General features: G+C 37.6%; 1 protein-coding gene across 1 annotated transcript in view; it reads left to right on the top strand.

Moving 5' to 3' along the window:
• slco5a1 (solute carrier organic anion transporter family member 5A1) overlaps nt 1-17,426 on the top strand; it is a 55,928-nt gene that overhangs the window by 284 nt on the left and 38,218 nt on the right. Inside the window, exon 2 of the mRNA XM_067435598.1 lies at nt 254-1,512. Coding sequence (XP_067291699.1) covers nt 558-1,512 — 955 coding nt within the window. The 5' untranslated portion in view covers nt 254-557. The remainder of the gene's footprint in view (nt 1-253; nt 1,513-17,426) is intronic.

The following is a 17,426-nucleotide window of genomic DNA, read 5'->3' as shown; positions in this document are numbered from 1 at the left end:
GTCGGTAACTAGTTATTCTATATAAATAAATAGTTCTGGCAGGTTGACACGGTTTTAAACATTTCTGATAATGTTTTATCTTTGGTCTATCGCACGTTTACTGTTATTCTTTGTCTTCCTCGACCACTAATACCAGACAGCAGCTCGACTTCACAAAACAAATGAAACGCTCTGTAACGCTGTTTGTGTTGCTGCTTGAACAGCTAGTAAGCTAATACTAATACTATTTTGTTTTTATTTCCATTCTCTTCAGGATTCAATCTCTTCTGAATTATTCAACTACAAAGATTAATTTCAGCACCATGACCAGAAATCAGTTCCTCCTATTTACATTGACATGACATTTAACTTTTTGCTGCTATGCTTATAGATGAGGCAGCATATGATATGACCACTTTCTGATTTATTATGAGGAGGAATAAGTAGAAAAATAGCAGGTGGACATCTATACAGAGCGATCATGATTGGAAGTTGAGTCATCTTTGACCTCTTTATTGTGTGTCTGTGCAATCTAACTTAAATTATAGTTCTATTTGAATTGACTCCAAGCAGCCAAAATGACTTCATCATATAACGATGATACCCGAAGTGATATATCAGAGTCCCTGGAAGTCTGTGAATTCGAGGGGCAGTATGGAGATCCGGGTGGTTACTACAAATCCAAAAGCTTGCCTGTTCTTAATGGCAGCTGTCCGGCCGCCAATGAGACGTTGAAAACGAGGCTGGTTAGCACGACGCAAACTTTAGTAAATACAGACCAATGCTTGGTGTTCAATGAGCTGCGGCACAAAGGAGACTCAAGCGAACAGGATTCACCCTCCAGGACTGATTTCTCCCCTTCCATGTCCAGTATGGTGGGTCTTAGTAGCTCTATGAAAACTGAGACCAACCGAGCAGGTGGCAAAAAGATAGGCTTTTCATTGGCAAGATTCATCCGCCTTCCTGTGAGGAAGTACATGAGGATGATTCTGTCAGACTCTAGGTGTTTTCTGTTCTGTATGTGTTACTTGACGTTTATCCAGTCGTTGATGGTCTCGGGCTACCTTAGTAGTGTCATCACCACTATAGAGAAGAGATACAGCCTTAGAAGCTCTGAATCAGGACTGCTGGTTAGCTGCTTCGACATTGGAAGTCTGCTGGTTGTGGTCTTCATCAGTTATTTCGGGGGTCGAGGCCAGAGGCCACGCTGGTTGGCGGTGGGTGGGGTGTTTATCGCCGTGGGAGCAGCTCTCTTCTCCCTGCCACATTTTATCTCTCCACCCTATCAAATCCAAGAGGTCAACTCGTCCACGGGGAACAAGGGTCTGTGCATGAATGGGAACGGGACCAGAAAGGACACCCTGGATGTGTCACCCTGTCCGCGAGACCAAGAGGGCAACGATCACTCCATATATGTTGCCCTTTTCATCTGCGCCCAGGTCTTGGTGGGCATGGGATCCACTCCTATCTACACACTGGGACCAACGTACCTAGATGATAATGTCAAAAAGGAGAACGCATCCCTCTACCTTGGTAAGAAACTTCTTTGTAGTTTTGTGCCATAACTTACTTGTAATGTGTACATTACCTAGCTGCTACTTGTTGATTACAGGATGACTTTTAAAGGGACAATATGCACAATTTTTGGATTAAAATATCCAAAAACCACTAGAACAATATTATATATTTTGTTGACTTGTATACTTACTTTATCCCAAATGTTTCCAAGAATGTTCAAATCCAGAGAAATAAGCTATTTTAACTGTGTTCAAGTTCAGCTCTGTGAAATACTTGATTCTTATTGACCAATCACGCAATGTTATTCCCAGATAACAACCGGCAAAGTTGAATAATGCACTGCTCGTCCGGGTACTATAAGTTATCTAGACCGCTCACTGCTTATATGCTTAACGTGTCACTCCGCTGGCACCGTCGCCGACTGTCTGGTGCCATCGTGTAACTGAAACACTTAACCACCAGTTTACAATGGAAGAAGACTTCAAGGTGTTTTACTCATGATTTACTCACCCTTGAGTCCTCCTAGGTGTATTTGTTTCAGACTAATAAAAAAAATGCATCTGTCCGTCAAATAACGTGCTCCACACGGCTCCGGGGGGTTAATAGGCATTTTTTCCGATCACCTTCTGTATTCAATATATGGGGAACGTGCTGAATGTGCCTCTGCAGTTCAAAGGGCCGTACGTATCTTGAATTGCAAGAAGGCACTTTCAACACTTTTTGACCAGAAGGTGATCGGCCGGAGCTTTAAGTTTTAAATATGAAAATGTATCTTACACAAATGCAGCGATTCGCTTCAGAAGTCTTTATAGCTACAACTACTGCCAAAACTTGGATTAGCCAGGACTTTTAAAAATAACTCAGATTTTATTCGTCTGAAAGAAGAGTGTCATATACACCTAGGATGACTTGAGGGTGAGTAAATCATGGGCTAATTTTCATTTACGGGTGAACTATCCCTTTTGGCATTCATTTGAACATAGGCCTGTATGTAAAAAGAAATAATAATAATTATCAGCAATAGATAGAGACTTAAAGTAGTTTGGTTCTGTTTTTCTTTGCGGAAGCTTTGCATAAGAGCTAATAAAATATTTAAACTCAAGACAATATTTTGTGTTTAATTTACTTGAGACAAGTAGCTGTGTAATAAGCAGCATAATGTACATCCAGCCGGGTATCACAGAATAAACCCCTTCAGAGTGATGCAAGACCCCTCCACTTCGCGTCAGGGTGCCGATCACTCTGAAGGGGTTTATTCTGTGATAACAACCGGCCGGATGTACATTATGACGCTTATTACACAGCTACTTGTGTTTTTACAGCTACTATCCTGTAGTTCAACCAGTAGAGCGTGGCGCTAGCAACGCCAAGGTCATGGGTTCGATTCCCAGGGAAAGCAAGAACTGACAATAATGTAAAAATGTGTACCTTGAATGCAATGTAAGTCGCTTTGGACAAAAGCGTCTGCCAAATGCATAAATGTACTATCCCTTACCTGTGCGTCGCCTATCAATGACCTCATACCTGCGTTACCCTCGATTTCGAAGACACTTTAATATATTATGTTTTATTAAACAGGTTAAAATTAATCATTGTTATATAGCTCAACACAGTTAGTCTTATTGTTTAAATCTTGTTTTCTTGATTTACAGTAAGTACCATATTTTACTATGCCTAATATAGATCTAGCTCACGACGGTGTGCAACAAGTGTCTCATAGTAGCCACCGAGTGAACGGACAGAGTAGCATTTATTTGTTATGTTATAACTTTCGACACACTCAGATATAACAGCACTGCATTACCTCACATACGCATGACCGGAAGAAGCGTAGACGCTCGTCTGCGGCATAATAAAAGATCCTTTGCTCTCAAGAGGCATGTCGCGCATTTCTTTCATTAGCAATCACTCCAGCAGCTTTCAGCCCACCCTGCTTCAAACTACAGTAACATTAATAAGTCTTTAAAACATTAGCTCATCCATGACATCTGCCCGAACCCCGTCAGATTCTTTTCCACCGGCTTTAGAGGTGAAAACAACAACTAACACGATTCTGTGAAATCAAGGCGTTATCAAGCTACGCTTCTGAATAAGATTACATATTGTGCCTTTAATTCTGTTAAAATTGTCATCAATTGATTTTTAATATAATTCCTTTTTTAATATTTTTATTATATTCAATTTACTTAAAATGAAATATATAAAAATGTATAAACTATATACTCACCTTTTTATTTTAATTTTTTTAATGGCTCTGAATCATTTCATATATTTTTTATAGATACACAAACACACATTTTTTTGTGATTTAGCATAATTAATTCTGGCACAGGGGATATTTTACAGGATCACATGTCCCTTGTTCTTTCCTCTGTCATATACCTTTATCCTTAATCTTTTCCCAATCCCATTACTTCCACCCTGTGATTGAGCATGCTTATGCATTTTTATGAAGTCCCTTTGGTGCGACTGTGTTGTGTTTGAGGACACTTTGGTTGAAGAGATTCTTGGGGAAAAAAAGTGACGTCCATGTTAAGCTTTGGTTTTATTCAGCATCATGCTATTATCAGTGTGGTAAACCACGGTAACCATCAAAATAGGAAGTATGCAGAGAGTGTGCATAGTGGGTTTTGACAAAACAAAGTTGCTTTAGTTGTGTGATTGATTGGGACAGACCAGTGATTTTGAATGTAATGGGAAGACCCCTTTATCTACAGTTTGGTGAGTAAGTGGGGCAGTGACGGCCCACTGTCTGTGGCACCACCGCAGCGTATGTCTGTTTCCCCCAGCTGTACGCACTCCCAGCCAGTGTCTTTTAAAGAAGCCCAGGGCTGATCTAGGAACAGGGTGGGGCCTTTGTGATGGGTGATAATGCTTCAGTAAACATGCACACACAGTCTTTGGAATAAAGAGCACCCCATTATAAAGTACATATGCTGCAGCCTCAAAGTCAATGTATTGATCACCACTTACATCACCTGAAGCCATTCTGGTGAGGGGGATATGAGCTAGAGAGACAAAACAACTGGCTTTTCTTTGTATTAGAATGTTTTTATTCTCCTATGAAACTTTGCTTTATGCCTGAGATATTTTTGATGTCTTGAAATAGAATATAAAGCCGTAAAGAGTTTTTTTCTTACAGTTTGGTCCTGATCTAAAGCAAAATAATGGGTTGATTAAGAGGATAATGCCGTTTGCAATAGTGTAATCTTCGTTTTTAAATGTTTTTTTTCAATCATTGATTGCTTTACCATGTGCCTTTATTTCTTTGATATTTTTAGATAAAGTAAAATGGCTGAATTATTGGGAAAATATGTGACCCTTGACCACAAAACACACATACACAAAAACTGAAATTGAGTTTTATACATCTCAAAAAAGCTGAAAAAAATAGGGCAATATTTGGCCGGTATAAAATTATTTGTAAATCTGGAATCTGAGGGGGCAAAAAAAATCTTAAAATCTTAAAAAAATCTTAATATTTAAAAAGTTTTCCAAACCTTAGCAATGCATATTATTACTAATAATACATTAATATATTTACAGTAGGACATTGACAAAATATCTTCATAGAACATGACTTTTGACTTAATATCCAAATGATTTTTGCCATAAAAGAAAACTATAATTTTGACACACAATGTATTGTTGGCTATTGCCACACATATACTGCAACCTATGACTTGTTTTGTGACCCATAGTCACATATATATTACAATATATATTATAATAACAGTTTTTGTTGAATCTCACATCAGAGACTGCAACTAACAGACAGCTAAAAATAATATAAATCATTAAACTAACCATTATTGTGTCAGAATTTTGCCTACTTTCCTTCTGGCATCTCACTCTAAGTTCCAATTATTTCAAACCCCATTAGAATTTGTGAAAAGCACTTGAGGCAAGAAGACAAATTGAAATCTCCTGTATGTGGCGAGGAATTGGAGTGGAATGTTTGCTTCGTCCTCAGCAATTGTTTGAGCTTCGCACACATTTGGATAGTGGTGCTTAGGGCCGTTATACTTCCCTCTTCGCATAGTTCAGAAAGGGGACAGGGTTTGTCTTTGCAAAACATGTTTATTCTCTTGTTCTTTTTTTACCTATGGTGCCTGAGTTAGTTACGCTCAACGGACAAGGATCCCTAATGATAACATACCCCAAAATCCCTCAGGCAAATTAGTTTTAATGAGCTGAAATTAATCAAAAGTTCACTGTCCACCTTCTCCTTCTGACACAATTTTACACACTAAGATGGACCCCTTGCACACACTGTAGTCGGTGACGCTTACATAAAGGGACTGACTGAGAATAGCATCTTTAATGATTCACATTTTTAAGGCCTTGCACGTTAACCTGGGGTTAGTGGATTCCAAGTAACAAGAGTAATTACAAGTAATCAGATTACTTTTCTCAAGTAACTAGTAAAGTAACGCATTACTTTTAAATTTACAATAAAATACCTGAGTTACATTTTCAAATAAGTAACGCAAGTTTTGTTTTGCCAGTCCCCATGTCGTGAGAAATTGTGAGAGTGCAGAGGCATTGGCCCTCATTTATCAATCTTGCGTAGAAACGGGCTTATATGTTGGCGTAAGATTATGCTTACACTCCTCTCACCGCCTGATTTATGAAACTGTGCGCACCTCTGCAATCCAGGTGTACGCAATACTTGCCCTTGATAAATCCCGCGGCTGAAAACGATCGTCATTAGAATAACACGCCCCTATATATTCAAGTCTCCGCCTCCCGCACGCCCTCATTTTACGCTATGGACACACGGAAGACGGCAAAGAAGCGAATCTTCTCCGACGTTGAGATCGAGCACGCTCAATCATCTCACTAGTCCACTAGTCAGGGCACAGATTAGGACATAAGTCAATGGGCTGACTCCCTGATCAGTGCCCTGACTACTGAACTAGTGAGATGATTGAGACGCGCCCATCGAGACCATCACCAGGGAAGTGGGGGAAAAAAACGAAATTGTTTTATTTAAGAGTATAAAGAGTGGGAATAAAGGCACCCACAAAAACAAAATATGGACCCAAATTATGAGTAGGCCTACTGTTAATAGTGTGGGGGTTGAGAAGCGCACCCCAGCAGTTTAAATAGCTGTTTGGATGATAAATTACCATCACAATGCATTATTTTACAGCACGTTTTGAAACAATTAGCATTTAATTTCGTATCACGGCATGTATTGGGGTGTACGACAGTGATGATGATGTGGTGTACCATTCATTCACATTAATAATTACAATAATTTGTAAGATTCTTCTTATTCTTCTTCTTATTATTATTATTCTTAATGACGCTTGTTATTTAGAAGAAGAATGTCGTTTTTATTGATTTTATTATTATTTAAAAGAAGAAGGTCATTTTTATTATTTTGTCAGTCTGAATTATTTTAGTCCCAGTCCGTGCGCAGCTGCCGGGCCAGGCGGGCCTGAACCGTCAGGTAAAGCGCACAGGCTCGCGACTGGAGTAATACATGCCTACAAATCAAACGCTTTGGTAAAGTCACACAAATTAAACATTGACGTTCATGTTGCACAAAAATAAACACTGAATGTTGTTGTTGTGGTTTTTAACAGTGGGTGATAATATAGCATATCTTGTCAGTGCGTTTTGTGGTGTTAGGAATTGCTTTTCTGCGCATTTTCCCACTAACTCAAACGTGCGTACACCACCTCCTGAGCTGGCGTAGGATTGGAGCGTGCCGTACGCCAACGTCCATATTGATAAATCTTAAAGTCACCGTGGGTTTGGGTGTACGCAAGGTGTACGCTGGAAATTTGGTGTACGCACTTTTGTTAAATGAGGGCCATTGTGTGTAAACATGATTGGTTTTGTAGGTCTAGACTAAATGTGAGCATTAATTTACTCATCTCACTTGCTCAAAAACAGATTCAGTATTCCTCAAAGTGAACAAAACAGTGAAAAACAAACTCGGAATATTATGCGAACCTGCAATTATTAAATATGTTAAATAGCACAATATATACTTTTTGTATTTAATCTCACTTTATTTACCACTGTTGACCTTTGATCTCATTCAACCATACTAATAAGCGAAAATTTTAGTTTAACATCACATTTGTGTTTCTTTTCTTTATTATTGCTGAAGTAAGAGTGTTGAACTTTCTTGTGTACATTTGCATTTCCTTCAGTTGGAGTTTTATTCATTTCACTTTTGGTGTACAAGGTCCATTACATTTGACAAAATTTTTACTTTAAATTTTTTTTTTTTTTTTTTTTAAACAAAGCAAGGGCAGCCCACATTTAAAAAAAAGTAATTTAACGCATTACTTTTTTAGGCGGTAACATGATATTGTAATGCTTTAGTTTTAAACTTTTAAAAGAAACTTTCCCCACCATTGTAGCCTACGTTGTTCATGCAAACATATTCTGTCACCGTTTGCATTTGTGCTTTTAGCATATACTTTTTATAAGCAAGGCAACATACAATAGAAGAACATTTTAGAAGAACAGCAATTAGTCACAGAGCCAACATTATTTATAGTTTATATAGTTAGGTGACATGGTAAAAAACAATATTACAATATAAATAGTATACTTGGTGATATTAAATTTACTTGCACACACAAGATGAATTTTGAAGAATATCCTACTCTTTTTAAAGTGAATGATGAATATTCCAGTAAAGGTACGAATATTCATCTAAAATAGTTTGCTCTCCACAGAGGAAATAACGGACTTGGAATGGCATGACAGAATTTGACATGACAGACATGACAGACAGACAAATGACATGACAGAATTAAAATGATATGTTTGAACTCTTGTTCTTCATTTGAACATTGGATAGAACTTTGACCCTGAATCGACAGCATACAATTTCATCTTAGGTGGCAATTCATTAATGTAGTGGGGCCCAGGTTTTTACAGGGCAACGATGTTCTTAGTGTGGTGCTCGTGGCTTATAGACTGCAGTCAGGGGGTCAGTTTAGATTGAATTGGTACTGTGTTTGGGTGTGTGTTTTTGTTTATTGCCAAATGCATAATAAAATAATATTACTTCAGTAGGCAGCGCTGACAACTAAGGGTATGCATTATGTCTGTGTTGGCTCTTGCGCATTTTGTCAGAGATAGTTAATTCACTAACGGCTCCCTGGTGGATGAGCAGTTTTATTTGCGGTAGTAATTGAGGATTGCTGCGAGATGGTTGGAGGCTCTGTTATATTGGGGTGCGTAATATTAGGACGCCCGTGTAAAAACACCTACTTTATCAGCCCGCTTCTGTTAAATTTAGAAGGGGGTAACAGCTGCTGCATGTTGTGTGCGTGTATGTGAGAAAGAGAGCGACTCTGGCTTTGTTGGGTGTTTCTTCAACTACAGGCACTTTTGGCCTTGTGGGTTTTAAAACCAAATAAATGATCTTAAAACATGCTTTTCATACTCTCAATAATTTAAATAGTCCACTAACAATGTCCAATGGTGTTTATACACTGAATGTTCTGAAACATTCTAGCTGTAAAATGGCTTTAGCAGGGCAAAGGAATCAAATATTTTCAAAAATATATATATATATATTTTTTTAAAGGTGCAGCATGTAGGATTGACAGCTAGTGGTCGAAATGGGTACTGCAGTTTAAATTCAAAATATTGCAGAGAATATTGCAAAATATTGCCCCTCCAATGTTCTAAAAGTGGCATTAAAGTGTCTAATGAAATGTTTAATACTAATAAAAGCATTTATTGGGTAGTTTATGTTCGCATGTTATTACTATTTACACATATTGCAAAGAACTACTTTTATGTGGTGTAAATATAAAATAACAATTTTCACTTAGTGAAGCTATTTCACTTTGTAAATAGCTAAATAGCATCTACAGCTATTTGCACTTAGTGTAGTTTTGCAAATATCGCTAAGACAATATGCTCTTTTATATTTTCCCTTGGTGCAAATAGCCGCTGCCTATTTTATTTTGGGGACATAGTGGCCCATCAGGACTGCCGATGCATAGGGCCTAGGATCTTGTGTTATGCCCCTGTGTATGTACACTGTAAAAAGTAATCAGCTGACTTAACTTTAAAAAGTGAGGAAACCTGTTGCCTTAAAATTAAGTAAATCAATGTTTCAGTTATGCATGTATTACTTAATAATTTTAAGGCAACCGGTTTCATCACTTTAAGTAAGGTCAACTGATCACTTTTTCATCTGGATAAAAAAAAGTAATACATATTCCCACCACTCTATAACACTGACAATGACACTGCTATCTACTGTTATACTACTGATAAACAGGTATGCTATATTTAGGATAAAAAGAATACTTTATGGGATAAAATAATTAGCTTGTAGTGGTTGAAAATACGATAACAGTTTTGGACAATTTATCATTATTATCATTATAACAATTTATAAATTATCATAAAACGAAGGATAAAGACAAGGGTAAAACAATATAAAATCTTGACTAAGTCTTTTTTTGTTAAGTAGCAAAAATTAGTGTAATGATTGTGTAAAGTTTCTAAGCCTGAGCCTGTAGTTTGCTCTTCGTACAAGAAAAAGAAAGTTGAAATCTTTTAGTTCAAATAAAAATCCGATGGCAAATATGTAAAAGAACCTAAAGTTGAAGAAACAACCTACTTTTTTATACTTATGCATCGCCCTTTTCCCTCTTTGTGCTCAAGTTCTTATGACGCACACACAGAGCCAAATCCATCCGTCCTCTCTTGCTCCTGAGTTTAATATTTTCCTCCACACGCTCCATCCATTATGTGTGATCATGTTCCCAGGGCTGTGCGTGTGCTGTTGTGTGGCCTTACAGAACATTGGCACACATATCACGGAACAGCCACTTCCAAACTCATCCACAGGCTTCGGTGACGCAGGGTTACTCTGCAAGTAGCCAGCGTGCTTTTTACTACACACCGTCACTGTCCCATACTCTCCTCCTCATTTAAGCACATCATTGTCCTTGTAAGAGCATCATGTCACCGGACATGAACTGTATTATTAGAAAGTCTTCTATTTCAATACAAACAATATTGATTTTCTGCAGCAATGCATTCTATTGCTGGGTGTCTGAATTGCAGTTTTTGGTATCAGTAAAGGTCACATAAAAAACATTTGCCATTTTATATGGTTTGAACATTACTAATGGGGCAATTATACCTATGTGCCTGTGAGCTGCCAGATTGGCTCTGACAGATGTCACATAGAGTTTGAAATGGGATCAGAGCACATGTAATGACATTAATCGTAATTAGTGTCTGTCCACAAGGGTTGCGAACAATGCATGCCAGTTTGATCAACTCAACTCAAATTAAACATTCTTATTCTGCAAATTAAGCCTAATTGCAGATCTGAGTTTGTCACTAAATGACAGTGTCTTGAGCTAAATTATTACAGATCACTTTATTCATTGCTTTGTCCCTTGGAGTGTTAAAGCTTTCTGCATTTGAAATTAGTGAGGAGTTAAATTTCTCTTTCTCTCTTGTTGAGTCCTTTAATCTTCGTTTTTGGTTGTATTTGTAGTGTGCCGGTAGTCTTTTTTTTATGTTTACCGCAAAGCTTTTTGAGATTACTGCATTCCAGGTATAGTATTTATTTTAAGATGAACCAAGCAGTTACTTGACAGTTTAAGTGTTCGTTGTGTGATTTCTTGACGTTTCAATGATTCTGACATCTTTTCAGATTAGCTCAAGAACAGTGTGTAGAGAGCTTCATGGAATGGGTTTCCATGACTGAGCAGCTGCATCCAAATAGCCTTACATCACCAAGTACAATGCAAAGCGTCAGATGCTGTGGTGTTAAACACTCTAGACTCTAGAGCAGTGGAGATGTTCTCTGAAGTGACGAATCAGGCTTCTGTCTGGCAATCTGATGGACGAGTCTGGGTTTGGCAGTTGCCAGAAGAACGGTACTTCTCCACTGAATGCATTGTGCCAAATGTAAAGTTTAGTGGAGGAAGGATTATAGTGATGGGTTGTTTTTCAGAGGTTGGGCTTTGTTCCAGTGAAAGCTTAATGCTTCAGCATACCAAGACATTTTTGACAATTTCATGCTCACAGCTTTGGGCAACTGCGCACCAGTGCACATAGCAAGATCCATAAAGATGTGGATGAGCAAGTTTGGTGTGGAGGAACTTGACTTGCCTACACAGAGTCCTGACCTCAACCTGATAGAACGTCTTTGGGATGAATTAGAGCAGAGACTGTGATCAAGGCCTTCTCATCCTACATCTGTGCCTGACCTCACAAAAATGCGCTTCTAGAAGAATGGTCAAAACTTCCCAAACAAACTCTTTCCTTGTGGAATGCCTCCCCAGAAGAGTTAAAACTGCAATGGGTGGCTAACTCCACATTAAATCCTATGCATTAAGAATTGGATGTTATTAAAGGTCAACTTTTGTCAATATAGTGTATATCAAAGTAAACACTTGAATGGAAGACTTTACTTAAGGGGCGATTACTCCTCTCACAAAGAATAAAGAGCCTCTTTTAAAAGAATGTTTTCCAACTTCACTTGCTTTCTAGCTGTTGAATTTTTATTTTTTTTAAAGGGAAAGTTCACTCAAATTGTGTTCTCATCCACTTACCCCTGCATGTAGTGCCAATTCTCTATAACATTCGTTCTTCTGTCTCTCATACAAAACTGTTGGAAAACAGCGCACAAGTCCCCACTTTTATGATGCGTTTGCAGTGTATTTGAAGCTTTAAATCTTCAGCTTCTTGAATGCAACCGCATGCATGGAAAATGACCCGCACAGTCTTTTTGTCTTTCACCTGAAGAATTTTTTTTGGGGGGTGAGCTATTCCTTTAAGAAGTGCAATTGCCTCTAGCTTTGTGTGTACTGTAAACATCTCTCATTACAACGTTGGTCTGCTGACCCCCGTTCTCAAAAGACATCTTATTGCTGCTTGTTGAAATGGCACGATATGTGGTTGGAATCATTAAGTCTAAACGAGTGGAAAAAGAGGTTATGCAAACCCTCATGCCCTGTCCATCTTTTCACCAAACCGTGTTGTTTTGCTATAAATACATGGTAAGGAGGTGATTTGCAGATTCTCTGTGCATTTGCCACGGCTTATATCTCTTAATCACTATTTGGTCTGTCTGGGGTTTTGAATGTGACTTTGTCTTATTTAATGACCTTCCCTCAGGATATTAGGCTCTTCAAGGCACAGAATGTTTGCCACGTCTCAGTCCCAGCTCAGGGTCTACGGAAAAAGACATTTTCTGAGGTACTCTGTGAGTTATGTATCCATAAATTATGCCTGTACAGGGATTTAAAGGTTGAAATTCTGATTTGATATTTGTAAAACAAAGTCAGGAATGAAGCAAGAAAATGTCATATGCTATGTGTGCATATAAAAGTCATATAAAAGCAACAACATTTTTGTCTCGCTGGTTGACTTTAGTTGTGCAGTCATTGCCGTGTATGACTTAATTAGCCCACATTTTTAACTCGTATGCTAATCTCATTTTGAAAACCTTGCCCCAGTTCAGAGCATCATCTGAATGTGGATGTAACATCTGCTGCTCAGTAGGTCTGGATGTGCTCTTGAAGACTGGAGTATTTATTATAGGGCTTGCTTTACCTTGTGGATGGACCTGCGTGGATTTTTATTTTTTTGGGGCTATATGACTCTAAAGAATTCTTCTGGGTTGTGTTCCTCACGTTGCTTGTTTTGGGGACTTTGGAGATTTGGTTTGTAATGTGCTGGTACAGATGGGCTTCCAGGGATTCAACTTTTAGTAAACCTCCGAATAAAATGTTATGACCTTGGAGTTGAATTGCAGTTGTATGTCAAATTCAGTTTTAGTCTCACAAGCTAAAGAAATGTTAGCAGAACTTCTGTCAATCTAGATCAGTAGTGATTCAATGTTTTAGAAAGAAATTAAAGTTGAAATGTTTGGGGTCAGTTATTATTTTTATTATTATTATTATTATTATTATTATTATTATTATTATTATTATTATTATTATTATTATTATTATTATTATTATAGAAATTTATACTTTTATTCAGCAATGACTCAATGATCAAAAGTGACAGTAAAGACAATGTTACAATAGATTTCTAATTAAAATAAATGCTGTTCTTTTAATTTTTCTATTCATCCAAGAATACTGAAAAAATAAAAATATTACAGTTTCCGCACAACTGTTTTCAACATTGATAATAAATGTTTCTTGAGCAGCACATCATCACATTAGAAGGATTTCTGAAGGATCACGTGATACTGAATTTAGCATTGTCATCACAGGATTAAATTACATTTTAAAATGTATTCAAATATAACCAATTATTTTAAAGGGTTGATGAATTGAGAAATCTACTTTCCCTTCAGCTTTTGATATAAAGTCATGGGAATATAAGAATATCCAGTAAGTTTTAGAGCTGAAAACGTCCTTGTTAATCAAAGAAAAGCTTTTATAGACACCAGGCCCAGAAATCGATGGTGGGCGTCAATCTTACGTCATCGTGCGACGAAACACACACCTCTACAGAACGTGTAATTCAGTAGCCCCACCCACCGACTCATGGAGCTGATCGGCTCGCTAGCCAGCAGCAATAAACATGTGGAAGAAGATGGCAAGATATTGTGGAAGAACACAGTCGCTGCATAAGCTTCCTTCGGATCATAATATTAGGAATGTGTGATACTTCATTTATTTTTAATGAAGTTCCAGCTCACGTGGGGAAGAACGTTTGTGTGTTCACTTCATTTCACTGCGGAATTGTTTGTAAAGAAGCCTCAAGTGCTCTCCCTCATGTAAACTGAACTGACAGGGGCTAGATATGACAGCGGAGCTGAAGCTCATTGAATATGCAAATAATTTCCAATCCTAGCTGTGGGCGTTTACTTCCAAGTCTTCAGTGCGTCACGCCCATCAAAATCCACCATTCAGAAGAGAGCCTCAAAACCAGTGTAGAAATAGCCTATTACTTATTAATTATGACGTATTTAAAATTAAAAACCACACAAATGTCATTAGTTAACCTCAGACAACAGTATGAAAAAAGAAAAAAAGCCAGTTCATGACACCTTTAAATTGTATTAATAGATCACAAAATTGTAGCCTGACAAGCCAGACCCACATCAAGATGTTTGGTCTGGAAACTCACCATAGACAGGGCTCAATCAGAGGGGCGGGATAAACGGTTGTCTTTCAAACTCCCTCTGCACATGATAGGATAGCGCTACACCAACCAGAGCAACGAAGGTGAAACAGAGCTTGTTGATAGATTAAACATTGGCCGTATCCGGTCAGCAAAACTCTGAACACATCTTCCTTCCCTTTTTAAGAATGACTTCAGTGCCGTTCTTTGTTCTTTTCTCAGAGAAAAGCTTAACTCCAAGTCTTCCAGAGTCGCGGTCAAAGCTGATACGAAAGACCGCCGTTCGACAGCTTCTGTGTTTACTAGAAGCACGCAAACGCAACTCGGCCGTGGTCGTTATGGCCCCGTCCACTTACTCTATACACAATGTGATTGGCCCTGCAAGAGTTAGGGAAATACATCTCAGAAGGGTATTGAGAGTTGCTAGACGACACTCGCGGGCAGATTAAATTTGCTGCCGCTAGGGTGCGTCTAGATTTCTAGGCTAACAAAATTGCTGTTTTACTGTAGTTTTGCTCAAATAAATGCTGCCCTGCACAATGAACATGAGACTTCTATTAAAAACATTAAAAAAGTCTTACCAACTCCAAACGTATTCATATTACTATGATTTAATATTTCAGAGACATAATAATAAACCAAATAAATACTTTTGTGCCAGAAGAATTAGCTTAGACATTTACAGTTCTTGCAAAACTCCTTTCGAATGCCTAATAGCATGATCTGGCTAGATTTTTTATTTTTTATTTTTATTTTTAATCAGAAGTCAATCTGACTACGGAAAGCCAGAAAGATCGAAAAATATTTATCATGCATACAGAAATATAAATGCAACACTCTGAGCGAGTCGCAGAGTGAGTTTAGGGTTTAACTCCACAACTACTGAATTTATTTAATAAAATGGCTTCTTACCAATGTAACATTTCAACTTATATTTTAAAATGTACCTATATTGAAGGATGTTCTCAGATGCATTCGCAGACGTCTGGGCTAAGTCCCGAATATCCACTGACCCTGACTACACCAAACTGTCGGTGACTTTAAGATGGAAATCCTGCAGGTGTATGAGTTTTTTTTTGTTTGTTTGTTTTTTGACACCAATGCCCAGACACACACAAAAGATTGGGTACCCTTCTCACTGCCCATTCCCCCATTGGGCCTTCATTGTTTCTGACCACTATGCAGATAAATACAGTGTGCACAAGCCAGTCAGTCCAGATGGCTCTTTTAGAAAGAATGTGCCGAGGGATCATCTGTCAGTTACCCAAAATACTGGGTCATGGCAAAGGCATTTCTAAAGCTCATGCAATCAGTGCAATGCCAATTTGTAATCCAGCGTGATGTGGAAAACATAGACATGCACTCTGATGGCCAGTGCACATCTTCACTGCAATCCTCTGTGACTCTGAACCTGTCAGTCTTATCAACTATTATAGAGATGACATAATGTGTGGAACATGCTGTATATGATAGAGGCATCAAAAGTTACCAAACGCATCAACCTTTAGGCAACCTAATTATGTTGCTCTTGGCCAAAATGTAAAGCATCATTGCATGTATATTTCAAAATTATTATTTATATTTTTACTTTTATATGGGGTTTATTTCAATTACTTTTCATTTTATGCTATAATTTGATTTTATGCTGTATGTTTATATTTTGTTTTATACTCAAATATTTTTTTATCTGATGCTTTTTATTTAATTTTTCCATTTAATTTTATGCCATAATTTTATCGTAGGCTGTTTATTTTTTATTTTATCGTAGGCTGTTTAGTGTTATTTTATCTTATGCTATAAATCATCTTAATTTTTATTGTATTTTTTTTATTTTATTTTTTATTTTTTATTTTGTAATGTTATCTTAATTTTTATTTTTTTTATTCTATACAGGGTTTGACATTAACACTTGTCCGGGACAAGTGAAGGGACAAGTGAAAGAGGGGACAAGTGAAAGAGAATTTTACTTGCCTGATGGACAAGAGCCTGATTAAAATGCCAATAACAAAAAAATAACTAACAAATCACCAAAATGAAAGAATGATTCTGCATTAATTAAGTGGTGATTGATAGTGGATATGGATAATATATAATTTAATCTGACCCATTCAAAAAAAACAATTTCTGGGTTTGTCCATTTTTAACCCAATTAGGTTGTTTTTAACCCAGCACTTTTTAGAGTGAAATATGTTGTTAATTGTTTTTTATTTTATTCTATAAATCATCTTTTTTTAAATTTTATAATGTATTTTATATAGTAAAAAGCTCAGCTGTTTGTTCAATTGTTGTTCAGTCTTTACTTTCCCAATGAAAGTTTTCTGTAGTTTAGTACCCCATTTTGCCTTTTATTTCATTGTCAGGTAACGGAGAAAGAGCGAGTGAAAGTGAGAGAAAGGAAAGGAGATGCAGAAAGAGAAGATAGAGCTTACAGAGTGGATGGGATTATAGATTTAGGAAACCAGAGTGAGCAGCATCTGACCTCACGGTGAATTACCTGACGCTGTGGTTGGCAAGGGGAAAGGTACAAAGGGATTACCAACTATTTCTTTTGGGCAGTTCCTCGTAATAACATTCCTGCGCTAAAGCCCTTTAATGAGTGTAGCACGCCTTTGATCAGCAGGTCACATGGATGTGATGATTGCCAGAGTGTGTTGAGCCATTTTGGGCTGGACTGTGTTTAGCATCAGCCACCCCCCTTCTCAGGTGCTGGCAGTGGATGTGATGAAACATCAGCTCTGTTGATGCAACACGTTTGTCTCTTTTGAAATGTAACTCTTTTAGGAGTACACTCATAGAATTCCATTAAAAGAATCACAGATTTTCACAGAATT

The sequence above is a fragment of the Pseudorasbora parva genome, chromosome 24 (genome assembly GCF_024679245.1).
Source record: "Pseudorasbora parva isolate DD20220531a chromosome 24, ASM2467924v1, whole genome shotgun sequence".
Taxonomy (NCBI): domain Eukaryota; kingdom Metazoa; phylum Chordata; class Actinopteri; order Cypriniformes; family Gobionidae; genus Pseudorasbora; species Pseudorasbora parva.
This window is presented reverse-complemented; position numbering and strand designations above follow the sequence as displayed.